Source organism: Podarcis tiliguerta (assembly GCF_965153285.1).
Source record: "Podarcis tiliguerta genome assembly, chromosome: 2".
In the NCBI taxonomy this organism is placed as follows: Eukaryota; Metazoa; Chordata; class Lepidosauria; order Squamata; family Lacertidae; genus Podarcis; species Podarcis tiliguerta.
Genome location: NC_139535.1, coordinates 14,992,735 through 15,018,771, shown reverse-complemented (window position 1 = coordinate 15,018,771; position 26,037 = coordinate 14,992,735). Strand labels below are relative to the sequence as shown.

The window sequence follows — 26,037 nt, the reverse complement described above, 5'->3', positions numbered from 1 at the left end:
GGCAATTTGGTGGCTTGGAGGCTTGGTGCTGGCGGCAAAATGGCAGCACTGGCAGTGGTGGTGTTGCAGACCCCGTTGTGGCACTTCCAGGGGGTGCGTGAAGGGGGTGGAGAGTGGCAGGCCCTGAAAAGCGCTTGCCCTCTTCCACTCTTCAGTGGCATGTGCCTGCCCCTCAAAAGAACCCATATATGTGTGTGTGTGTGTGTGTGTGTGTGTGTGTGTGTATGTGTGTGTGTGGTATATCCCTAAACCCGGACATTTCGTGTAGAATGCAAAAATCCCATTAGCTAAAGTGGTACCTCAGGTTAAGAACGGACCTCCAGAACAAATTAAGTTCTTAACCCGAGGTACCGCTGTAGGCATTTTCTTTCCACATGCCCCACATGCCCCCCCCCCGACTCCAAATCATTTCTGAGGTGTCAAAAGAACACTAGAACATTGTGCATGGGGAAGGGGAGGGGAGATATTTCCATCTGGGGAGGGGGAATTCCATCTGAAAATGTTTGTGCTGATGGAATGATCACCTTGACACATACCCAATTCTACCCACTGTGTTTCACCTTTCCAGAGCAGTGCTGAGCCAGAATAACTACACAGGTACTACTCAAGCAAAAATGCTGCTGAGTAAGTATGCTCATGAGGTATGCGGGTGGCACTGTGGTCTAAACCACTGAGTCTAGGGCTTGCCAATCGGAAGGTTGCGGTTCGAATCCCTGTGATGGGGTGAGCTCCTGTTGCTCGGTCCCAGCTCCTGCCCACCTAGCAGTTTGAAAGCATGTCAAAGTGCAAGTGGATACTGGCAAATAGGTACCGTTCCGGCGGGAAGGTAAACGGCATTTCCGTGTTCTGCTGTGGTTCGCCAGAAGCGGCTTAGTCATGCTGGCCACATGACCCGGAAGCTATACGTCGGCTCCCTCGGCCAATAAAGTGAAATGAGTGCCGCAACCCCAGAGTCATCCGCAACTGGACTTAACTGTCAGGTGTCCTTTACCTTTTAAGTATGCTTATGAGCAGTGCTGAGTTTCTAAAAAAAATGTTCAAGGGTACTGTCACTTTCCTACTCATATTGAAATACTGCCTCTCAATGAGGCCAAACTTAGATCCACAAAATGTTTAGGGGTATGTGTCCCCCCAGGGGAAAAAAGCACTGCTTATGAGTGTCCTGGAAAGTTTCCCACATGGAAAAACCCTAGCACTTTTGTACTGACTTAAACTGTATTTTCGGTTGAAAGCTTAATGTTTACTTGTTAAATATTTGCTAAGATTAATGAGTTCGAAACAGCGTGTTCAGGCTCCTTGCTAAGTTGATCTTTAGGCTGTTTGTTCTATGTTGAGGCAGAAGTCAATGATCCAACTCAGCAGAATGAGCAGGAGCAGAAGTGATATGATCGTAGTTAAAACAAAAACAAAAAATTTCTTAGAGACCAAAAAACCTTAGAGACCAACTACGTTTGTTATTGGTCTGAGCTTCCGTGCGCATGCACACTTCTTCAGATAGTAGTTAGTACACAATGCCTTTAAGGGCAGGTGTCCCATTAAGACCTTCAAGTCCAAAGGCAATAATCTCCTAATTGCACCACTGTTCGACCTTTTAGAGCCTTCCGTGTTCTTGTTATGTTCAGTCTTATCAGCTCACCTTCAGACTGTGAGGGAACTAGATGACTGATTGCTGTAGGGTCAGTTGCCTGTGTGGGTGGGGAGGGGATAGCAGATAAGCAGGAGGAGGAGCGGGGGTGGAGCTGAACGCAGCAACCGCAAGACTTCAACGGCCAGCGGCTCCTCCTGCTGCTATCATTGACAGGAGGCTGTTTTGACCCTCCTTCCTCTCCATGGCAGGAAGAGGACGAGAAGGAGAGCTAGCCAGAGAGCAAAAAGAATTTCTATGCGTTTTTTGCATAGCATTATTTTCTTTTGAAGAAAGGACAAGTAAGAATAGACATAAGAGGTGTTTATAAAATTACAGTCTTTGTGCCAAGCCAGAGGGGAAGGCAGGAGAGAGAAGAACGAAAGGAGAGGCGAGGAGGGAACTTTTAGTTCTGACTTGCCCAGTTGGCTTCCTGAACAGCAGTTCCAGAAAACAGGTTTTAGAAGCAGCTGCTGACAATAGTTCTGTATAAACAAGTTTGGCGCCAGCTAAAAACATTCTTGTGTACATAAGCCTACCAGTTGCTTAGAAAGTTGACGTAATTATAATCTGCTTTAATATTTTTACTTTTGTATGTTTTAAATTAGGGTTGTGTTTTTTCTCAATTTTATTCTTTTATCTTTTTGTAAATCTGTTATGTACTGAGTTGAATAGGATCCAAACTGCAGCAGTCTGATTGGTCCTAGAACAATAGGATCCAAATTGCAGCAGTCTGATTGGTCCTAGAACAATAGGATTCAGAATGCAGCAGTCTGATTGGTCCTAGAACAATGCAGCAGTATGATTGGTTGGCAGGAACCAACCAATCATGCTCCAGATATAAGTGAATCCACAACCTGATTGGCTTACAGTAGAATTCCAGAATTAGCCAATCATGTGCAGCCCATTGTGTAAATAATGTATATAAGGCAGATACTTTGAGGGGACATTCATTCATTCCTCCTCACCACTATGAGCTGAATAAAGAGCATGAAATCACTTTGCGACTCTGAGTATATTTCACTGGCGACGAGGATGGGATCCCGCTGAGCTGACTGCCACACACTGCACCGCAGCACCGCTGCCTCGCACCGTGTATCCAGGCTTCAGCTCCGGGACACAAGGAACTCAGAATGGCAACCGACAGCAGCTTCTCGCCGTTCAACCCAGCATCTGGAGACTGGGAAGCGTACGCTTCCCGTTTCACCTTCCTCCTAGAAGCCAAAGGGGTCACCGACGAAGAAGACGCCAAGAAGAAGGCGATATTCTTCAGCGTCTGCGGAGAGGAGACGTTTGAAATCGCCCGGGCTCTCCTTGCACCTGAAGACGTCGCTACTGTTCCATACAAAACAATAATGGAACAGCTGAAGGGGCACTTTTCACCGCAGCCCTCAGTGGTGGCTCGTCGAAATGCCTTCTATGCAAAGCGGCAAGCCCCTGGGGAAACCATAACTGGGTTTGTGACCTCTCTCCGCCAAGCCGCCCGGTTCTGCAACTTCTCAGAGCTGGAGAACATGCTTCGGGACCGCCTCGTCGGTGGCCTGGAGGATGAGAAGCTGCAACGACGCCTCTACGCTAAGAAGGACCTAACGTTCCAGGTCGCTCTGGAGGAGGCCCTGGCAACGGAAGCTGCCAAGAGGTCGACGCAAGAGGCACGGCCGAGCCTGCCACCCCAACCGAGGGTCCACCACAAAGACCTCACCGACGACTCAGGATCTGACAGGGAGGAGGTGCACCGAGTACAGCAGCGCACTCAAGCAGCCCACATACCACAGCTGCCTCGACGAGAAGGAGGGAACTGCGCAAGCTGCGGGGAAAGTTACGAGAGGAGGACCTGCCGTTTCCGCAATGCAGAGTGCAGGCAGTGCAGAAAATCGGGACACATCGCCCAGGTGTGTCGAGCTCGGCCCACCCGACGCCAGGCATCAGATGACCAATCCAAGAGCCCCAGGTCCCGGGGCCCAATGCACCAAGGCAACTCGACGGAGCTCACGGACTTCCAGGTATACCAGTTGCCCCACCCCAACGTAGAGAAAATTTATGTAGAGGTACAGATAGAGGGGGCCCCATGCCGCATGGAGCTTGACACGGGTTCAACTCTATCCATAATCTCGGCAAGGACCTTAAGGAAACTGTGTCCTACTGGGGGTCCCAAACTCAGGCCGGCCCCATTCACCCTCCGGGACTTCCAGAAACGTAAGGTCCCCACAATGGGGGTGGGGACCTTCAGGGTGCAATACCGAGGGCGGACGCGGCAACTGGACTTGCTTGTGGTCAAGGGCCCCTACATTAGCTTACTGGGATTGGCATGGTTTGGACCACTGGGGCTAGCCATCACCGGGGTGAACCACACTAGCTTACAAGTGGACGTGGACGCCATATGTAAGGAATTTCTGGGGGGTTTTGATGGGAAATTGGGACAGTATACAGGCCCCCCCATTGCTCTACAGCTTGACCCCGCAGTACGACCGGTCAGGCTCAAGGCCCGCCGGGTCCCGTTTGCCCTGAAACCCCGTATAGACGAGGAATTGGACGGGCTCGTGGAGCAAGGAGTGCTGGAGCCGGTGCCTAATGCCCCCTGGGAAACCCCAATCGTCACACCCGTCAAGCCTAATGGTTCGGTCCGCATCTGCGCAGACTACAAATGTACCATAAACAAGGCACTCACGGCCCATGCATACCCAGTGCCAGTGGTCAGCCATGTCCTTGCCACCCTGGCTGGGTCGAAAATTTTTGGCAAGCTGGACTTGGCACAAGCATATCAACAGCTGCCAGTAGATGAGGCCACAGCAGAGGCACAGACGATTGTGACGCACAGAGGAGCGTTCAGGGTAAAGTGGCTGCAATTCGGTGTCAGTGTGGCACCAGGCATATTCCAGAATCTAATGGACTCGCTCCTTAAAGGGATTCCTGGCGTCACCCCCTTCTTCGATGATGTGTTGATTGCCGGGCCCACACCAGAGGAGTTTGAGGACCGCCTCCGCACCGTTCTGCACCGTTTCCAGACTGCGGGTCTCAAGGTGAAGCGGGAAAAATGTCTACTAGGAGTGCCTCAGGTGGACTTTCTGGGATTTATGGTGGACGCAGAAGGGGTCCACCCGACTGGGGACAAGGTACGGGCCATTTGTGATGCCCCAGCGCCCAAGAGCAAGACTGAACTTCAGGCCTTCTTGGGACTATTGTAAGAGAGTCTGTGTACTGGTCCAGTAAGCGCTTCCACTGCGCCACCAGCAACAGCTTTCTTTGCAGAGTATTAATTAAGTCCAATGCAGAGATTCTTGTTGCAGTACAAGCTCCAAAGTCTCAGCAGCAGAAAAACGACACAGGGAAGCCTGCCTTTCCAAAGACAGGTTTATTGCAGAAAGATAACAGAAACACCTCCGGAGCTTTCACACATTTTGCTTCACGTCCAGCACGCCCCCAACAGGCAGAGAAAACAAACACTCTTTAAATACTGAGCAACTTAACAACTTAACGAGCTTGACTACTTAAAGTCACATGACATTGCTAATTTGCCAGCGTCTTAGGTTTCACACCCTAACACCCCCTCTCGCTGGCAATACAAAAACAAAAAATTACTTCAGACCCATTTCTTCACAAAAGTTTTCATGCCGCTGAAACCCAAGCAGTTTTGTAAAACCATCAGCTTGATTTTCATGACTGGGACAGTAATTTAATTTAACAATTCCTGCTTTTACCGTTTGACAAACATTTTGAAAGCGGATATCCAAATGTTTTGTACGACCTTTAAACTGCCCATTTTGTGCTAACTTAAGACACGGTTGATTATCACCCCATACAGTGATTGGAGTGATGGCCTTTTCATACATCTCTTGTGCCAAGCATTTGTAAAATTCTAGATCTCTACATAACTCAGATAAGGCACAGAACTCGGCTTCTGTTGACGACAAAGCAATCAGGTTCTGTTTCTTGGATCTCCACCCAATCAGAGAGTTACCAAATTTTATTACACAGCCAGACACTGATTTTCTATCTTTTAAATTTCCCCAATCACTATCTGCCCAACAAGTAATCTGTGCTTGTCCTTCCGAAGATAATTCAAGGCAAAAATCTTTGGTGTATTGTAAATATCTTAACACTCTTTGAATTCCTTTCCATGCATTTACACTAGGTTTTGAAGCTTCTCTGCTGAGTAAGTTAGCAGCGTAAGCAATATCTGGTCTACTCCATTGCGAAAGATGAAGTAAGCTTCCCAGTGCTGACTGAAAGATTTCAGCACTCTTGAATTCAGCACTATCCTTGAACTCATTGTCTTTTACAAAACCCATTTCCATTGGTGTTCTAACACCTGCACACTCCGTCATGCCAAACTTTTTCAACATTTGCAATATCTTGCCTTTTTGATTCAGTAGAAAACTGCCATTTTTGGTCCTATCTATCTGAACACCAAGATAGACCTTCACATCACCAAGATTCTTAACTTTGAAGTGTTTATTTAACTCTTTGGCTAGTTTTTTTACTTGTTCTTGTGTTTTTGAAGTATAAATCAGGTCATCTACATAAACAAGCAAAGATTCTTGAGCATCTCCTGAACCTCTGAAATATAAGCAATTGTCAGCCTTGCTCCTGCTAAAACCAATGCCTACCAAAACGTCATTCAAACACTCATTCCAATTATGAGCAGATTGCTTGAGTCCATAAATAGATTTATGTAGTTTCCATACCTGATTTGATTTACCAACTTTCAGTCCTGGCGGTAGCTCCATATAGAGCTCTTCAGCCAAGTCTGAATGAAGATAAGCTGTAGAGACATCAAATTGATTCACTTTAAACCCTTTCTGAGCAGCAACTGCTAATAGTGCCCGTAGGGTTTCACTTCTTGAAGTGGGTGCATAGACTTCGGAATAATGTAACCCCTTTGTTTGTGTAAAACCTCGAGCTACAAGTCTCGCTTTGTACTCTGGTTTCCCCATCGCTGTTGTCTTTAACCTGTACACCCACCTACAACTTACTGCCTTGGCACCTTCTGGCAGTTTGGTGATGGAAAACACACCCAGTTCTTTCATAGAATTCAACTCCTTTTGCATGGCCTCACGCCACCTACTGGCCTCCTCCTGGGGTAATTGCTCAACCTCCTCAAAACTTTCAGGTTCGCAATTTGCCAAACCAGCCCAAACACTAATAGCTTGGTACCTTTCAGGAGGTTTACCTTTGTTGGTACGCTTGGAACGCCTTGGCAGTTCCTGCGATGTTCCTTCAGTTTCCCCCTCTGACTCAGAATCACTAGTCGTCACCTGTTTGTCACTAGTAGTCGAAGAACTTTCTGATTCTGACTTTACACGTCTCTCTTGCTGTACAGGTGAACTTTTAGAGCTAGAAGATTCTGACTTTACAAACTTGGGTGAACTAGGCAATTTCTCACCCTCGTCCTCAGACTCAAATTCCTCAGCCTGTTCTGGAACTAATACCTGCCCTGGGGCCTGAGTTTCATTGTTACTGTCCACCACATCAAATAGTATGTCAGGATTTCCATGAATTTTATTCCAACCATCCTGTTCACAAAATTCCGCACTTCTGCTGATTGTGATTTTCGTTTGATTGCCTTCTACATTCACAAATCTCCAACCTTTTGTGTTTGCTTGATAACCACAGAAAACCATTTCTTTAGACCTAGGATCGCCTTTCCTACGTTGTGCCCTAGGCACCAGCACATAAGCACGACATCCAAAAACTCTTAGATGATCAATTTTTGGTTTTTTTCCAAATAGCATGAAGTAAGGAGTGTTGCCTACTGTGCTATTGTACACTCTGTTAAAAGTATAATTCGCATACAGTGCAGCCTCAGCCCAGAAACGCTGTGGAAGTCCAGAATCAAACAGCAAAGCAGCAATGGCTTCCTGTAATGTTCGAAATTTTCTTTCGGCAACTGCATTCTCCTGTGGTGAATAGGGATTGGTAAGTCTATGAACTATACCTTTCCTTTTTAACCACGTCTCCAGCGTGTGGTTCACATATTCCCCACCACGATCTGATTGTATTTTACGTACCCTGGTGTCAAATTTACATTCGACTTCTTCAATCCAATCCATCAGGATGGAAGCTGCTTGTGATTTTTCTTTCAGAAAGAAAACCCAACTAGCTCTTGAAAAATCATCCACCAAAATTTGCATAAATCTCGCACCTCCAAGCGATTTGACTGGCATAGGGCCACACACGTCTGTGTGCACAAGTTCAAAGGGTTTCTTGCTTACTCTATCAGATCTAGGATAGTTACATGTCTTAACCTTAGCATGTTTACAAGCACAACAATCCAGAAAATTTGGACAGGGTTTAATGTTACACTCCTCAGCTAAATCTGGCATCTTGCTTACATACTTAAAGCATATATGAGCTAACCTTCTGTGTAGTAGATGTACACAACCTGTATGAGGAGCCTTATTTACACACTTAGCTTGCGCTTCACCTGTTGAACATCTACCTGCTGCTAACTGCTCTTCATCCAAAACAAAAAGCCCATCCTCACAGGGAATTTTAACTAGCTCCTTCCCCTGTTTCGAAATGGTGCACACATCATTTTCAAACTCAACCTTAAAACCACTTTTTACCAGGCATGACACACTCAAAAGTGCATTCTTCATTCCTGGAAGAACAAAAACAGGAAGGTTAGTTTGCAAACAGTTAACATTAATTGTGCCTTTAAGGTTCATTTCTCGTTTACTATTGTCTGCTATCGTCACAGTTTTTGCAACTGGCAATGTCTTGCAGTTCATCAAGCTGCCACTAGATGTCGCTGGAACTAAACTGTGACTTGCTCCACTGTCAATTATCCACTTCAAGGTTTGTTGGCTCCTTTTAGGACTCTGTTGTGCTGCCATTGCAGATAGTCCCTTATCAGCACCTGCTCCCCCTCTGGATCGTTGATTCTTGTAGTTCTCACGTCGTCTTCCCCTGTAGCTCCGGAAACTGGCCTTGGACTGTTGAAATTCCTGTTGCTTTTCTGGACACTTTGCTATCAAATGAAACCTGCTGCCACATCGAAAACATGATTTGCTGGCCATAGCAGACACTTGTGAGGCTTCCTTACAGCTCTGCCTGCTAGTTCCCTCACGCTGGGAATTATCTGAACATCCAACCCTTGGGGTATTTGAATTATCAATACGTTTTCGATGATGTTGATATTCTTGCTCACACAATCTACCAGTCACATAATTCATATTCAGCTGGTCCTCTGGCAAAACTTGTAAAGTTAGTACTAAGTTTTCAAACCCTGCATGCAGGCTGCTAAGCAGAGTATAAACTTTAATATTTTCAGGAAAAGTCACACCTAGAGATGACAGTCGGTTGAAATACTCAGTCATCTGTGACGTGTGTTCAACCACACTATCCCCTGGCTTCAGTTTCAACTCATACAAAGCACGTATAATGTTCACCTTCTCTCCGGGCGTGGCTCTATGGTGAATTCGCCTAAGAGCTTCCCAAATTTCAAATGCAGACCTTAAATTTTCCACATGAGGTAATTGGGAATCGTCTATCGATACCATCAACATGCATCTAGCTCTAGTGTCCATTTTATCATGTTCCCTGTTCTGAGCATGTGCGGCAGCCTGTTGCTCTGCTGTGGCATCTGCTGCAACAGCCACAAACGGCTTTCGCCTCTGGACATAGTCAGCCCACACTTCTTTGGCTTCCAACCAGACTTGAGCCCTCTTAGACCACTGCACGTAATTAGCAGAGTTCAACTTTGAAAAGGGAACCTGGAAATTTTCCACTGCCATTCTTGGGGTCTGCTGCTACTCCCTCTGTGTGCCCTTGCTTCTCTTTCCCCTTGGGATTTGTTTTACTCACTTTTCAGACGCCTCCAGCCTCTCAGTTCCTTTAAGAGCTGGATTTACGACCAAGCCGGTCTTCTCTCATCCGAAAGCTGCTTTCACTTTCTCTGCACACAATACAGCTGTAGAAACGTAGAAGGAGCCATAACCTAAGAGAGTCTGTGTACTGGTCCAGTAAGCGCTTCCACTGCGCCACCAGCAACAGCTTTCTTTGCAGAGTATTAATTAAGTCCAATGCAGAGATTCTTGTTGCAGTACAAGCTCCAAAGTCTCAGCAGCAGAAAAACGACACAGGGAAGCCTGCCTTTCCAAAGACAGGTTTATTGCAGAAAGATAACAGAAACACCTCCGGAGCTTTCACACATTTTGCTTCACGTCCAGCACGCCCCCAACAGGCAGAGAAAACAAACACTCTTTAAATACTGAGCAACTTAACAACTTAACGAGCTTGACTACTTAAAGTCACATGACATTGCTAATTTGCCAGCGTCTTAGGTTTCACACCCTAACATATTGAACTTTTACCATTCCTTCCTTCCCCACAAGGCAGCGGTAGCGGAGCCCCTACACAGACTCCTGGACAAGCGGGCCCCTTGGGTGTGGGGCCAGCGCCAGGAGGCTGCATTCCAGGCAGTCAAGGACTTGCTTGTCTCAAACTCGGTCTTGGCACACTTCGACGAGACACTGCCGGTGGTGCTAGCATGCGACGCCTCACCCTATGGCATTGGCGCTGTCCTGGGACACCAACTCCCGGATGGAAGAGAGGTACCGGTAGCATACTTTTCCCAGACACTCAACGCAACCGAGCGGAACTACTCACAATTAGACAAAGAGGGGCTGGCAATTGTGAAGGGAGTAAAAAAATTCCATGATTTCTTGTACGGGCGGCCCTTCACCATGGTGACTGACCACAAGCCGTTGCTTGGCTTGTTTGCCCCCGAAAAGCAGACCCCCCAAGTGCTGTCTCCTCGCGTCCTCAGGTGGTCAATTTTCCTTGCCAGCTACCAGTATGCACTGATTCACCGACCTGGGAAGGCAATGGGCCATGCGGACGCCCTCAGCAGGCTACCACTACCGGAAACAGGCCCCGACCCAGCACCTGCACAAGAGGTTATGAGCCTGGAGCTGCTTCCCGACCGCCCCATTCAGGCACAAGAAGTTGCACACCATTCCAAGAAAGACAGGGTCATCTCCCGGGTCCTGGACTGGGTGTGGAGGGGATGGCCCAGCAGCCGCCCTGGGCCAGAATTCGCTGGCTACACAACCCGCAAACATGACCTGTCAGCCCACAAGCGGTGCCTGTTATGGGGAAGCAGGGTCGTGGTTCCCCAGCCCCTCCACAAAAGGGTCCTCACAGCCCTACACGAGACACACCCAGGGGTAGTAAGAATGAAGGCCCTGGCCAGGAGTTATGTGTGGTGGCCGGGGATCGACGGAGAGATAGAGGCCTGGGTCAAACACTGCCAGGCCTGCCAAGAATCCCGCCCAGATCCCCCAAGGGCCCCAGTCCAGTCCTGGAAGTCCGCCCGAGCACCATGGTCACGCCTGCATGTGGACTTCGCTGGCCCCTTTCAGGGGAAAACATTCTTCATAGTGGTGGACTCCTACACCAAATGGCTGGAAGTCGCACTGGTACCGTCCACTTCTACATCCGCAGCCATCCGGGTACTACGCAGGCTGTTTGCAACCCACGGGCTCCCTGACACTCTCGTCTCAGACAACGGGACTGCATTTACGTCAGGAGAATTCCAAACCTTCACAGCGCAGAACGCCATCCGCCACATCCGTTCGGCGCCATTCCACCCTGCCACCAATGGCCAAGCAGAACGCATGGTGCGGACCACCAAGGACACCCTTCGCCGCATGACGCAAGGGGATTGGGAGTACCGCCTTGCCACATTCCTCCTAGCACAGCACAGCACCCCCAGCTCAACGACTGGCCGGAGCCAGGCGGATCAGATTGGACCGCCTTCACCCCGATAGAGCTCAGGGTGAGGTAGTGGTGGGGCAAGGCAGGAACCCCCGGACCTTCGAGGCCCAGGACCCAGTGTACGCAAAGAATTTTGGGGCAGGCCCAGCATGGGTACCCGCCACAGTCACCAGGGTCACTGGCCCCGTGTTGTACGAGGTGCTAACGGCTGGCGCCGCCACTACGACCAGATACGGCGACGATTCCCGGGAGAAAACCAGGAGGAGGTGGACAGGTCAGAGGAGTCCCAAGGGAACAGAGAGGCAGTGAGGCCCATAGAGCAGGAGGGGCCAGCAGGAGTGGCAGAATCAGTAAATACAGAGAGGACCCGCGAGGCCGAAAGGACACCGGAACCAGAACCACGACTGAGTGAGCTGGTTGCGCCAGACCAAACTGGCCCACCACAGCCAGCATCCTTGGAACATGAGCCAGAACCTGAACCCCGGACCAGGGAACACCACAGGCCGCAACGCACACGTAGGCCGCCGGCATACCTCGAGGACTATGAATGCGACCTCCCGGGCAGGACTGGAACATAGAGGGGAGGGGTGTTATGTACTGAGTTGAATAGAATCCAAACTGCAGCAGTCTGATTGGTCCTAGAACAATAGGATCCAAATTGCAGCAGTCTGATTGGTCCTAGAACAATAGGATTCAGAATGCAGCAGTCTGATTGGTCCTAGAACAATGCAGCAGTATGATTGGTTGGCAGGAACCAACCAATCATGCTCCAGATATAAGTGAATCCACAACCTGATTGGCTTACAGTAGAATTCCAGAATTAGCCAATCATGTGCAGCCCATTGTGTAAATAATGTATATAAGGCAGATACTTTGAGGGGACATTCATTCATTCCTCCTCACCACTATGAGCTGAATAAAGAGCATGAAATCACTTTGCGACTCTGAGTATATTTCAAAATCGCTCTGAGGTTTTTTACAATCAATTGTTGTACGAATTATATGATTCCCAGGGCGGGGAAGGCAGAGACTCTTCTGTGCATGATTAGGTTAGGTTTGTTACTTTCAAAAAAAAATGAATTTTTACTGCTTTCTGCTACTTAACCATTTTTTATGGAGCAGATTTTGGGCACCTAAACACTTGCCATCTTTTGTGAAACCTTGCACTGGCTGCCTCCCCAAACATTAAGATCTTTCATTACTTTTTAAATCATTGTCTTTTGCAATGCTCTTTTCAACTTTCCACAGGCATTTTCCTGCCACTATAACACTTTTAATTTTCTTTTACTATAATACCTATCTTGCTTCAAGCAAGCTTGTAATTTCTTAGTCTCAGAACTCAGCAATCGCCAAGTTGCCAACTGGCACCGGGACTTCAGCAGCTGTTTCTCCTTCTGCACATTGAGGGTGATCACATTCCCCACTGGGAGGTTCTGCCCTTTGTTTGTGGGGTTGATTTTAAATCATACACTTTGTGGCCAAGAATGTCTTCAGCCTCTAACAGGGTTGCACTGTTCTCTGAAGCAGGGGAGAAGACCTTGGTCAACTGAAACAATCTCTAGATTCAGGCTGGGGAGGGTGAGATTAAAGGCTGGGGGGGGGGCTGGAGTCAGAAACTGTTGACTAGACTAGAGAACGAGGAGGCGGGTCTGGGGGAGGAAGAGGAGATGAATATCAGGAACCAGTCCTTTTGAAAACAGTTTCTATTTTGCTTCTTGTGGGCTTGGCAGGCAGCAAATACTTGTTTCTGCACTGCAGAACCTGGCGCTGGATTGATTCTGCCAGAAGGTAAACAGAATTCTATAATATATTGGAGGAGGGAGAAATATTGGGAGGGGGAGGAAAGGGAGAGGGTGAGATGAGGCAGGAGACTGGGGAAAGGAGAAGGAGAGGAGGAAGGGGGAGAAGGGGAGATGGGGAGGGAGACTGGGGAAAGGAGAAGGAGAGGAGGAAAGGGGAGAGGATTTGGGGCTGAAGCAAAAACATTTCTAAAATAATATAAGCAGTGCTCTTTTTCTAAAAAAATTATTTAGGGGGTTCTCTCTCATTTTGACTCAAGAAAAGCACCAATTTATAGTTGAAATCGGGGAAAATAAATACAGTAACAGGGCAGGACAGAGAAGACTTATTCCAAAAGGTGGCTTTTTGTTTTTATTGTTTTAAGGAAACCCAGAGGGGAAAGCACAAATCCTCAGACCAAAATTTGTGGTTCTGCCAAAATAGAAAAAATTCTACAATGTATAGGGGGGGGGATATGGGGAGGGGGAGGAAAGGGAGAGGGAGATTGGGGAAAGGAGGAGGGGCGGAGGAAGAGTTGACGGCTGAAGAAAAAACATTTCTACAATAATATAAGGACGGCTTTGTTTGATTGGGGAGACTCCTAGAATCCCTCTGGGGGTCGTGAGGGAGGAGAGGGGGAGAATGTTCCCTTGTGCAAGAGGAACCCCTTGTGCTGACAGAAGGTTCTCTTGGCACTGCTAGGAATATCACCCAAAGCTCTCACCCCTTCATTCAATATAATGGTGAACCTAAAAAAGGGTTCGGAGAAAAGTGGAAGAAATTTGCAGAAATATAAGCCTCTCTGGATTAAGCCTGCCAAATTTTAGGCAGATCTGTTTGGAGATTTTTGTGCCGGACACCTTTATTAAAGTGGGTCAGACCTCACTATTAAGTTGTGGGTGGACATAGCAGACGACACAGAGATTTCTCCAAGTGGTTATTTATAGTAAGCTGGAACTGAATTTAACTCAAACAGCTCAGCCGTCATGCTTTTATAGGCAGCCAGCTGTCAACAACACCCCAGGGCAGGGGTCTGCAACCTTTAAGACAAAAAGAGCCACTTGGACCCGTTTCCGAAGGAAAAAAAACTGGGAGCTGCAAAACTCGTCATTATAAAAATAACTTTTTTATTATTTCTTTGTTTGATCCCTCAGAATTACTTCTCCTCATAGAAATAAACGTTAAATTAACAAGTTACCTTTTTGTGTGTGTGTGTGTTCTTCACTCCCCTTCAAAACAGTGACCAGCGTACATGCCCCTTTACAATGTAGTGGGCGGGCGGGACGGTGCGTGATTAACGCACGCACCGCCCCCATGCGACGTCACAGCCAGTACAGCGCCCGCCACAGTGGGGAGTGTCGGGGCGCACAATGCGCCTCCTCCCCTCGCTAGTATCCACCCCGGAGCCGCGACAAAGGTGTAAAAGAGCCACATGCGGCTCCGGAGCCGTGGGTTGCAGACCCCTGCCCCAGGGTTTGCCGCCTAAATTAACTGACGTGGACCTGAGTGAAAACTATATACATAATACCCCCTGGTGGCCAGGGTGAGAACTTCAATACATAACACTCACCTGGAGCACTGTGTCCATTTCTGGGCACCACCATTTACGGAGGATGTTGACAAACTGGAAGGTGTCCAGAGGAGAGTGACATTTCTTTATAAGGCTTGGAAACCAAGCTTAATGAGGCGCAGGAGCTGGCTATGTTTAGCCTGGGAAAGAGGAGACTGAGGGGAGTTAACAGTAGCCATCTGCTACTCTCTATTTCTCAATGCCAGGCCAGTGGGGTGCTCTCTCTATTTCTCAATGCCAGGCCAGTTGGGTGGTCCTATATTTGCATAGTAGCTTCCCAATTAGATATTGTTGTAAGTTTAGCGGAGGAGATGGGGAGGGGGGGCTAGGCTGCATGCCTGAGACCCTGCTAATTCCTAGATGCAGGAAGGGCTAAAATCTTGGTAATGGCCCCTTAAGTATGGGTCAGGAGCATGGCGGAGTCAAGTGAGGGAGGAGATGGAAGAAAGGCAGACTCTGACTCTGAATCTGACAGGCTGCAGGAGGAAGCAGACCCAGCCCCCCCTTTCCTACCAAGATATTGGTTTACTGAGACAGTTTGAGCAATCACAGGGAGTTTCCAAGAAGGGGGCGTAGATGCTAGGCAACCAGATAGGCAGAGGATTGCCAGCTCTTCTCTGGAAAGCGTAGAATTTCCTGACCCTCAATCCCGAAGAGCTGAAATGGTGAGATTGCAAAGGAAGTGGAAAAGTAGAAAACAGGTTTTCCTGTTGTGACTACAGTGATGACTCAAAGTAACCAACTGTGTCCATTTCTGGAAACCGCAATTTAAGGAGGATGTTGACAGACTGTAACGTGTGCAGAGGAGAGCGACATTTCCTCATAAGGCTTATGAGGAGGAGGAGCTGGGTAGGAGGAGACTGGGGGGGGGGGGGAATATAATACAATAGCCATCTTCAACTATCTCAAGGGCTCCTCCCTTTCACTTTTCTCAGTGCTTTCATTTCATCAAGTAGATGTAGAAATATTACTGTAATCATTTAGACTAAAAAGAAAAAAATATTACATATATGAATTTTCCAGCTCTGTAAATTAGTTTATGTAAGATCACCTTTAGGGCTTTTGGGGGGGGACTATACTAGTATGGAAGCAAAATTGCACCTTTATAGACTTCAAGGAGAAATTATTTATTTTTCTCTGCTCTGTAATTTTGTCTCCACAGAGGAATCTTGGGACGTTGATGCTATGGCAAAAACTGATGTTGTGATGAATTTTTGTGTGGCAAAAGCACAGAACTGATGCTTCAGACTCTGAAGAGGCTTTCGTTTCATTGGGAATAAAAGGAGTCACAAAGACAAAACAGGGAAGTGGAAAACATATTAAGTACAGCTTGGCTGGACAAGGTATCTGATTAAAGCACACAATTAAGTGGTATTTAGAAAGGGTGTTTTCTCACCACATCACCTAGCCATACTGTGCTTGAATCTGCAATCCAGTGATCTGCTTTGAACATATCTCAAGAAACTGCAAAACTCTGTGTAACTAGAGCTGAGTAGCATTTATTGTGAGGTCTGTGAATCCTCCTGGGAGAAAGGAAAGATGAGTTTCTATGAAACTAAAAAGACAGAGCAAAGGCTCCCCATGAATCCAGATGCAGCAGAGAATGGGGAATGTAGTGGAATCATAAGTAATGGAAGCACCAAACAAGCAAGAGAAGTCTTCTCTCTGAAACAGGGCCATTCTGTAGATGGTGAGTACTGTGAGTTGGGAAGGCCACTCCCTCCTTAGGCTGATTCCACCTGGCCCAGGGGGCGGGGCCCAGACTGACTCACCACCGCCACAGCTTAAGAGGCCTCATGAGGCACTGGGACACCGCTGCTGTTGCTGCACTGTGAGTTGGGAGGGCCGCTCCCCCCTCAGGCTGATTCCACCTGGCCCAGGGGGCGGGGCCCAGACTGACTCACCACCGCCACAGCTTAAGAGGCCTCATGAGGCACTGGGACACCGCTGCTGTTGCTGCACTGTGAGTTGGGAAGGCCGCTCCCTCCTCAGGCTGATTCCACCTGGCCCAGGAGGCGGGGCCCAGACTCACCTCCGCTATAGTTTTAAGGACACTGGTGCTGCTGCAGCAAATGTTAAAAATGTTTTTATATATTTTAAAGTACTTTAAAGGGGTTTTTACTTTTTACTTTGTTGTACCACCATGTACGGTGGTTTTTATTGATGTATGTTTATTTTGTTCCGTTTTATTTTGGGTTGGGGTTGGATATTGAGTGGGGTGGGGATTGGTTTTGTTTGGTACAATTGTTTTTAGTTTGGTTTGCTTTCTACTTTGTAAATGGAGGTTGGTATGAGGCTTGGGATTGCTACCGTGGTGGGGCGAGGGAGGTATGGCGGTGGGGGCAGATGTCATAGGCGAAGGGGATCGAGATACGGATATGCTCGTACCCCTTCCAATCTGCGCCCCATCCCGAGGGACGAGGGTAGGGTGAGCAAGGATAACTCACCTCCGTCACTGGTGTTGTGCAATGCCAGGTCTATAGGCAACAAAACCGCCACCCTGCAAGATTTCTTCATCTCGCAGGGGGTCGACCTGGCTTGTGTGACAGAGACCTGGGTACGCGAAGGGGATACTGTTACCTTACGAGAGATGGCGCCCCCAGGTTTCTCCGTCCTCCACCAGTCGCGGACTGTGGGCCGGGGGGGAAGGGTGGCATTATTTATCCGGGAAGATTGTTCTTTCAGGGCTCTACCATCACCATCGATCCCTGGCATTGAATGTGTTGGCCTAGTGTGGGGCTCCGAGGTGAGCTTGGCTGTCTGGCTGGTGTACCGGCCACCTAGCGCACCAGCAGCCACCCTGTCAGGCCTGCTGGAGGCGGTGGCCGGCTGGGCCTTGGCGTTCCCTAACCTATTGGTATTGGGGGACTTCAACATCCATGCTGATGCCACTCCCTCCTCACAGGCTCTGGACCTGGTGTCTTACATGGTGACACTAGGGCTCTCCCAGTTTGTTTCGGGCCCCGCACATCAAGCAGGCCACACGCTGGATTCGATCTTTGGCATCGGTATAGATGTGATCATGTTTCCTTCAATGAAGGTGCCATGGTCTGATCACTATGCTCTGAAAGCCAGGATTGACGTTCCACCCCCACCCTGCTTAGGTGGCGAGCCGATTTGGGCTCGCCCGCAGAGGCTGATGGACCCTGATAGATTCCATCAGGCCTTGCGGGACCTTTCTCCCCCTGGCGACTCATTGACTGAGCTTGTTGAGGGCTGGAATATCCAGCTCCTGGCAGCCATCGATGAGATCGCACCTAAGCACCCTCTGCGACCCCACAGAAACCAGGCTCCCTGGTTTACCGAGGAGCTTCGGAAAATGAAGCGGGACCTCAGACGGCTAGAGCGAGTATGGCGGGGTGCCCGTGACGGAGCCTCAAGAACATCTTATAGGGTTTTTATGAAAACCTACGAGATGGCAGTGAAGGCCGCAAAGAAGTCCTACTTCTCGGCCTCCATTGCATCCGCTAGCTCTCGCCCGGCGCAATTATTTAGTATAATTAGGTCTTTAACATCCCTTGAAGGACAGCCAAATTTAAATAACAATTTGACACACAGCTGTGAGGCATTTGCAAGCTTTTTTGTGGAGAAGGTCCTGTTGCTCTGCCATGACCTTCCTGCCAATTTGGATACAATAAGGGAACTGGAGGCCCCTCGACTGCCCTCGGGTCCAGTATTGGACCACTTTGACCGGATATCCCCAGCCAATGTGGACAGACTCCTCCGAGCTGGAAAGCCCACCACCTGTCCTCTTGACCCGTGCCCGTCTTGGCTGATTAGAGTGTGTCCAGACGAGGTGCGGGCCCCCCTGGGGGATATCATCAATTTGTCCCTTGGCACCGGGATATTCCCAGGGGAACTGAAGGAGGCAGTGGTGCACCCGCTCTTAAAGAAAACATCATTAGATCCCGTAGATCTATCCAATTACCGCCCAGTTTCGAATCTTCCATTCCTGGGTAAGGTGATTGAGAGAGAGGTTGCTGAACAGCTTGGTAGGTTTCTGGATGAAACATCAGCTCTCGATCCATTCCAGTCCGGCTTCCGCGCTGGTCATGGGACCGAGACGGCTCTGGTCGCCCTAACAGATCATCTCCGCAGGCAGCTGGATCGAGGCGGGTCGGGGCTGCTGATTCTTCTAGACCTGTCAGCAGCCTTCAACATGGTCGATCACGAACTCTTGGACCGCCGCCTTGCCGACGTGGGGATCCAGGGCACAGTCCTTCAATGGCTGCGCTCGTTTCTCTCTGGTCGGGGACAGAGGGTGGCGCTTGGGGGGGGGAATTGTCATCGCGCCACTCCCTGGTGTGTGGAGTGCCTCAGGGTGCGATTCTCTCTCCGATGCTTTTTAACATCTTTATGCGCCCCCTCGCCCAGCTTGTCCGGAGTTTTGGGCTGGGTTGCCATCAGTATGCCGATGACACCCAACTCTATCTGTTGATGAATGGCCATCCTGACTCGGCCCCAGACACACTGACCAGATGTCTGGAAGCTGTGGCTGGATGGTTACATGGGAGCCGGTTGAAGTTAAATCCTTCGAAGACAGAGGTCCTCTGGCTGGGACGGGGCGATATGGGATTGAGGGGGCAACTCCCATCTCTTGTGGGGGTGCAACTAGTGCCAGCATCGTCCGTTAAGAGTTTGGGTGTAATCTTCGATACCTCCCTCTCTATGGAGGCGCAGATTACAGCTATAACAAAGGCGGCATTTTTTCATCTCCGCCAAGCTAAGCAGTTGGCTCCTTATCTCTCTCGCCCTGACCTAGCCACTGTGATCCACGCGACGGTCACCTCCAGACTGGATTATTGTAACTCGCTCTACGTGGGGCTGCCCTTGAGACTGACCCAGAAACTCCAGCGGGTGCAGAATGCCGCAGCAAGACTCCTTATGGGGTGGTCGCTGTGAGATCACATTCATCCGGTACTATACCAGCTGCACTGGCTCCGGTGGAGTACAGGATCAGGTTTAAGGTGCTGGTTTTAACCTTTAAAGCCCTATACGGCCTAGGACCCTCGTACCTACGAGACCGCCTCTCCTGGTATGTCCCACAGAAGAACTTACGGTCTGCAAATAAAAATATCCTGAAGATCCCAGGCCTCAGAGAGGTTAGGCTGGCCTCAACTAGAGCCAGGGCCTTCTCGGCCGCAGCTCCAATCTGGTGGAACGCTCTGTCACAAGAGACTAGGGCCCTGCGGGACCTGACATCTTTCCGCAGGGCCTGTAAGACCGAGCTGTTCCACCAGGCCTTTGGTCAGGGCGCAGCCTGACCCCCTCCTCTGGCAATCTGCACAGAATCTTGCTGAATGGTTGCCATCAATTTGATTTTAATTAATTTTTATAATGAAAGGTTTTTAGAATGTTGGATTATTTTGATTGTTGTTAGCCGCCCTGAGCCCAGCTTTGGCTGGGGAGGGCGGGGTATAAATAAAATTATTTATTATTATTATTATTATTATTATTATTATTTTATTAAAGGCATGAGTTTGTCAGAAAAGTTATGGATTTGCTGCTGGGATGAGAGCTGCAGAATGCAGGCCAACTAATCAAATTCATGGAGACGCTAATTTATTCAGGCAATTAAAAGCCATTGGAAAATGATGGGTACATAGACACTTGTGTGAAAATCGAGGAAGGCTTCTCCGACTCTTCTTAGTTCCTCTCTCAGATGGAACTATCCTTGCTCACGCAGGCATGCCATAAGGAGAAGGGAGTGAGGCTGCCCTTAAGGAGAGAGATTCCTGGCTGTTCTTCCCCTTCCATGTACACCAGGAATGGAGAGATTGTGGCTTGCCAGATGTTGCTGGATTCCAACTCCCTCCAATCACTCCCTGCCAGCATGGCCTATTATTATTATTATTATTATTATTATTATTAGAATTTATATACTGCCCTATACCCAGAATTCTCAGAGTGGTTCACAGAATAAAATCAAAATATAAAACCAGAAAATACATAATCAAAATAAATAAAAGTAATTGTCAGGAATGATGAGACCTGTAGACCAAAAACATCTGGAGGACCACATGGTCCCCAATACTGCTGTTCGCAGACCTAGATAGACACTGATAAGTGAAGAGACCAGGAATCTGCAAGTGCAGGCACATGGTCCACAGCATTGACTAGCACAGTAGCACTTCAATCCTTTGTTGTTGTTGTTGTTGTTGTTGTTGTTATATGATGCCCATCTGATTGGGTTGAATGGTATACATTACAGTAGACCATACTGAAATTTATATTTGAGTGGGTGATTTATATTTTTTAAAATAAATAAATAAAAAAAATTCTCAGCGAATTGAGAAGCAACCAATACTGTGCAAATCCCCTGGCATAGAACCCCTGTAAGACTGGCTTCACAACTTTGCCTTATGCAACACTATTTCAGAACATATCTTTCAAAACATATTGGTTCCTCTTTCTTCCAGGAACCCAATCTGACCAACCAAGTGTTGCCATGTTTACATGCTGGTGACATGGCATTAACTGAAAAAAAAATTATCTGCTGAAAGCAGACACTCAGAGCTGCATATTGCTGATGAACCACTTTGCTGGCTAGTCCTGACATTTGGACCTGGTTTTCTTTAACGAGTTATGCCATCCTCACCATATAATTAATATAGCAACCTTAGTACATCTGCTAATCCTGGTCTGTGAACTGCGAACTGCTATTTTGACTTATTTGGGTGAGGCAAGCTTGAAAATTCACTATCCTGTATTGAATGAATAAAGCTTCTTTTAGCACAGGAAAATGTTGTTTGGTTGAACAATTCATTTTAATGCATTTTGTTTTGCACATTAATGGATCTACCCCTGATGTGCTGGAACCAACTACATGTTATACAGAAATGTGCAAGAGCTTAAACTGTATCCCCTTAATGGTTTTTTTTACAATAAAGATTAAAATGGCTTGAGGTTTCTGCACTAGCCTGAGATGCGTGAACAAAATATCCCATTCTGTTTCTAAATAGGACAGATCTCCTGTCACTTCCATGCTGCCAGCAACAAAAACTTTCAACTTCTGTTTTGAGGTCAATTCAGATGCTCTAAAAGGGATGGGTAACTGTGACCTTTGAGATGTTGTTGGACTACAATTCCCATTACCTGTGACCACTGGCGATGATGGCTGGGGCTGATGGGAGTTAGAGTCCAGCAACATCTGGGGGGCTGCCGGTTACTCACCCCTGCTCCAAAGCCCTGTGTACACAGTTATAATATAGCAGTATATGGCACTGCAGCTCCCTTGACTGGCACTGTTTTCTGCTTACAATCTTGGCAGCCAGTGGATTTAACAAGGCTGCCACTATCAGGCAATTTACACTGGAAGTCCACCTTAGCAGGACAGATGTTACAGTTACAACAGCTGCATTGCCAGGAGGAAGGCTACTTACCTGTTCTGGATGGGATTACAATCCCTCTAAAAGAGCAAGTGCTCAGCTTATTCAAACAGGTAAATTTCAAATTTCCCTGCTTGCACATGTGTACATACATTGGCTAACCGTTAATGATTCATACAATGGGTTGTGCTGCCCTCTGTCTTCTGGCATTGCCCATGTGGCATTTGGCATGTATCACATTCCATTCAGTTCTTGCAGTCCCTTCAACTTTTGCTCTTAAAAAGAAACTGGATTACTACCATGCTCTATGTGGGGCTGCCCTCCAGCCCAGCTGTGAAGTTCCAGATTTTGTAGAATGCCTAGACCTCTGATGGAGGCAGATGGTTGACAGTACATGGCACCTCTGCTAAAAGATGTTTGCAGCGGATGGAAATACATTGCTAAGCCAGGTTTAAGGTCAACACCAGGCATCGGCAAACTTGGCCCTCCAGCTCTTTTGGGACTACAATCCCCATCATCCCTGACTACTGGTCCTGTTAGCTAGGGATGATGGGAGTTGTAGTCCCAAAACAGCTGGAGGGCCGAGTTTGCCTATGCCTGGTCTACATATACAAAGACCAGAAGAACTTTGGTCCAGGATACCTTAAGGGCCACCTGAGCCCTTATACCCCAGCTTCATCACTAAGATCATCCACGGGAGCACATCTGGTTGTCTCCATTTCTCAGAAGCCCAAGTGACCTCAGCTGGAAGTTGGGCATTTAGCGCCACCAGTTCAGGCTGTGAAAGGCTCTTCTAGCAGAGATACACCCAGCATCTTCACTTCTGACTTCTAAGCATCTCTTGAAGACCTCTTCTTATGCCAACAAGCCTATACAGCTGTTTAAAATGTTGATTTTCCAGTTATATTAATTATTTTTATTTTACTTTTTCTACTGGTGATAAGCTGCACCCAAATATAAGCTACACCTTTAAAATTAAAGGGGGGGGGGAGAGAAAATGCTCACTCCAAGCCCATTTTTGTAAGGTCGTGAATATAAGCTGCACTTTAACTTTTCACTGTCAGAATTTGGAAAAAAGTGAGGCTTATATTCAGGCCTATACAGTAAACTATGTGCGTCTCCTTTATTTCCCTCTGCAGGTTTGAGCAATAATGGAGAAAAGAAACTCTCTTTTCCTGTAATAATTGTGATTTTGGTGCTTAATGTCATGCTGATCATTTCCATCATCATCATCAGCAGCAGCACTGCTTTATCAAGTAAGTGAAGAGCCATTTTGCTGTAACTTCTGCCAGGTTATCAACAGGCCACCTGCTCTCACAGATCTCCTCTCCTCAGTAGCTAGAATAGCTTTATTGGTAACCTGGAAGCAGTTGCAGATGGAAGCCCACATTCAGGTAAGGTAGACTTCATGTACTGTAATAATAGACCAATATGCACATACAATACACACACACAATACACACACAATTTCAAGTGATTTAAATTGTACGATACAATTCTAATCAAAGGCCTTTCTCAGGGAGAGTCAACTAGACCCTGGCTGTGTATTTCATGGATAGTCAATTGAGGCTGACGATCTATGCATGAGCCACAAGAGAAGCTGCTCTGTGTCCTGCAACCTCCTGAGTTTGTGGGCTGAGATGGGCACTGGGCTTTCTGCCCTCCCTCCTACCCTCATTTCCCCACCCTTATCCAGCCCCACCTGGAGATGATGGGGGTTGACCAGAGACCTCCTGCACACAGTTTTTGTGTCTGGTGTATTTGCAATTATGTTGTTATACTATATTTTTGTGTGATTGTTCTTATGCTGCTTGAGATGTGTTCCCATTTTCTTTGTTGCAAGCTGCTTTGAGCATGATTCCTTTTGTGGAAAGGCAGCACACAGATATAATGTTGATGAGTGGAGTACATTGCCTGACCTTTATTTTGGGTAGGACTATTTATAAGCTATGGATAATGATCTGTCTCACTTTCTGATACCCTTCTTATCAATAGGGAGAAGTTGTGAAGTATTGCCTACTGCCCTACCTTCTCCTTCCACTCCAACTGAGTACTGTCCGGACGGCTGGATTGGCTACCAAAGGAAATGCTACTATTTTTCGGACAGTGACAGAAATTGGACTTATAGCCAGAATTACTGTGCCTCTTTCAATGCCTCTTTGGTTGTGATTGACTCCCAAGAGGAGATGGTGAGTGGAAAGATACAGAGCAGAGTCTGAAGCCTTAAATGGAGTTGATTCTCCACTTGGATGAGGGTTGAAAATGTATTAACATTTCTTTTCTTTATTAAGAGCTTCTTGAGACGATACAAAGGTCCTGCTGACCACTGGATTGGTCTCCAAAGGATGAATGACCAGGAGCCTTGGAAATGGATCAGTGGCACCATTTTCAATAACTGGTGAGCATCCACAATGAAAATGTGTAATAAGCCCTTTAAAACAGTGTAACAGTTAAAATAGTTCAACTCAAGGAATACTTGCCCAGATGTGTTTTGAGAAGGCACATATGCAGTGCTTTTAATATATATAGACAATAAGGGGCCAGTATTCACCACAAAATTTTTATAGTAAGTGCCACGCTTTTAACATTTGCAAAAGAAAAATGTGCAGGTGCTGAGTACCCCTTGAAAAAAGACACTGCATATATTCCACAAGCGCTACAAATCTCCTGGTCCTAGCCCAGTGACCTGCGGTCAGTGGACATGGGGGACGAGGCTAGTCCCCTAATTGTTCCCAGTAAATTAGAATATTGACATATAAAAGTCTGGCACCTCCTTCCCAAAGCCCGGGAAACTTTTGCCTGTCTTAGAGAGGGAGACGGGATGCTGGACATTTCAGTGTCTCAACATCACTTGCGAGATGTTCCTCACCCCTGCTCCAGTCGCAAGCTGGCGCCATTTGCCCTAACTGTTCCCCTATGAAAAAATTCACTGCACGCCACTGTCAAAGGCACCTTTGTAGTTTCACAGTTGTTACTAGTAGCCTGCCTGAATGTGGAGGAACTGACCAGAAGCCTTCTCGCTCTTCCTTGTGGTGAGCAGCACACATAGAAGTTCATTTTCAGTCATAGTGCAGCGAGAGTTTGGTGTTTTCTTTCTAGGCCAGATTCTAAAGAAAACATTTTGGTGGAAAAGCTGCCTAGAAATATGAATATTTGTATTATATGAATATGAATGAAAATGCCTTCTTCAGGTGAAAATTTGCATCCAGGCCTTCCTGCACCTATGCTTGGTGTTTCTCCTGCTGCTTGGTCTTCTGCAGATATTTCTATGGATATTTCTATGGATATTTTCTATGGATATTTTCTATGGAATGTGGTTAATGGTTTGAGGTTGAATTCCAACAACACAGAAGTACAGTTTCTGGGGGACAGGGCACAGGCATGTTTGGGGGGTTCCCTGGTCCTGAATGGAGTTACATGGCCCCTAAAGGACCAGCTGTACAGCCTTGGGGTCATCTTGGACTCACAGCTGTCCATGGAGGGGCAGGTCAATTCTGCCAGCTCCATCTGGTACACCGGCTGAGACCCTACCTGCCTGTGTACTGTCTCACCAGAGTGCTGCATGCTCTCGTTATCTCCTGCTTGGACCTGCCTCATATAACAGATTACAAGATGCAACACATGCACACCATCTGAGTGGCAGTGGCCATTAATTTTGGGGGGCAGCCCCCTCAAATATTTTATAGGGGGCCAAAGGGATCCCGGCACCTAGGAGTTGGCTCCTATGATGCTAACCTTTAAAGCTCTAAATGACCTTGGCCCTATATACCTGAAGGAGCATCTCCACCACCATTGTTCAGCCCAGACACTGAGGTCCAGCTCTGAAGGTCTTCTGGCAGTTCCCTCATAGCGAGAAGTGAAGTTACAGGGAATCAGGCATAGGGCCTTCTTGGTAGTGGCCCCTGCCCTGTGGAACAACCTCCCATGAGATGCCAGAGATGAAGAACTGTACAACCTTTAGAAGACTTCTGAAGGCAGCCCTGTATTGGGAGTTTTTAATGTTTGATGTTTTATTA

The 26,037-nt window shown here is 47.5% G+C and overlaps 2 protein-coding genes across 4 annotated transcripts in view; one reads left to right on the top strand and one right to left on the bottom strand.

The window, feature by feature from the left end:
* LOC310670884 (C-type lectin domain family 2 member D-like) overlaps positions 1 to 26,037 on the bottom strand; it is a 291,130-nt gene that overhangs the window by 143,451 nt on the left and 121,642 nt on the right. The window lies entirely within an intron of this gene.
* Positions 1 to 26,037, top strand: part of LOC310670889 (early activation antigen CD69-like) — a 54,282-nt gene that overhangs the window by 27,906 nt on the left and 339 nt on the right. The window contains exons 1-5 of one of the 3 annotated variants that reach the window (XM_083426726.1): positions 1,793 to 2,183; positions 15,856 to 16,383; positions 23,161 to 23,277; positions 24,017 to 24,210; positions 24,313 to 24,419. In XM_083426726.1, coding sequence (XP_083282852.1) covers positions 16,233 to 16,383; positions 23,161 to 23,277; positions 24,017 to 24,210; positions 24,313 to 24,419 — 569 coding nt within the window. In that variant the 5' untranslated portion in view covers positions 1,793 to 2,183; positions 15,856 to 16,232. Of the gene's footprint in view, positions 1 to 1,792; positions 2,184 to 12,624; positions 13,133 to 15,855; positions 16,384 to 23,160; positions 23,278 to 24,016; positions 24,211 to 24,312; positions 24,420 to 26,037 lie in introns of those variants that run through there. The other 2 variants (XM_083426725.1, XM_083426724.1) reach the window with 2 other exon arrangements.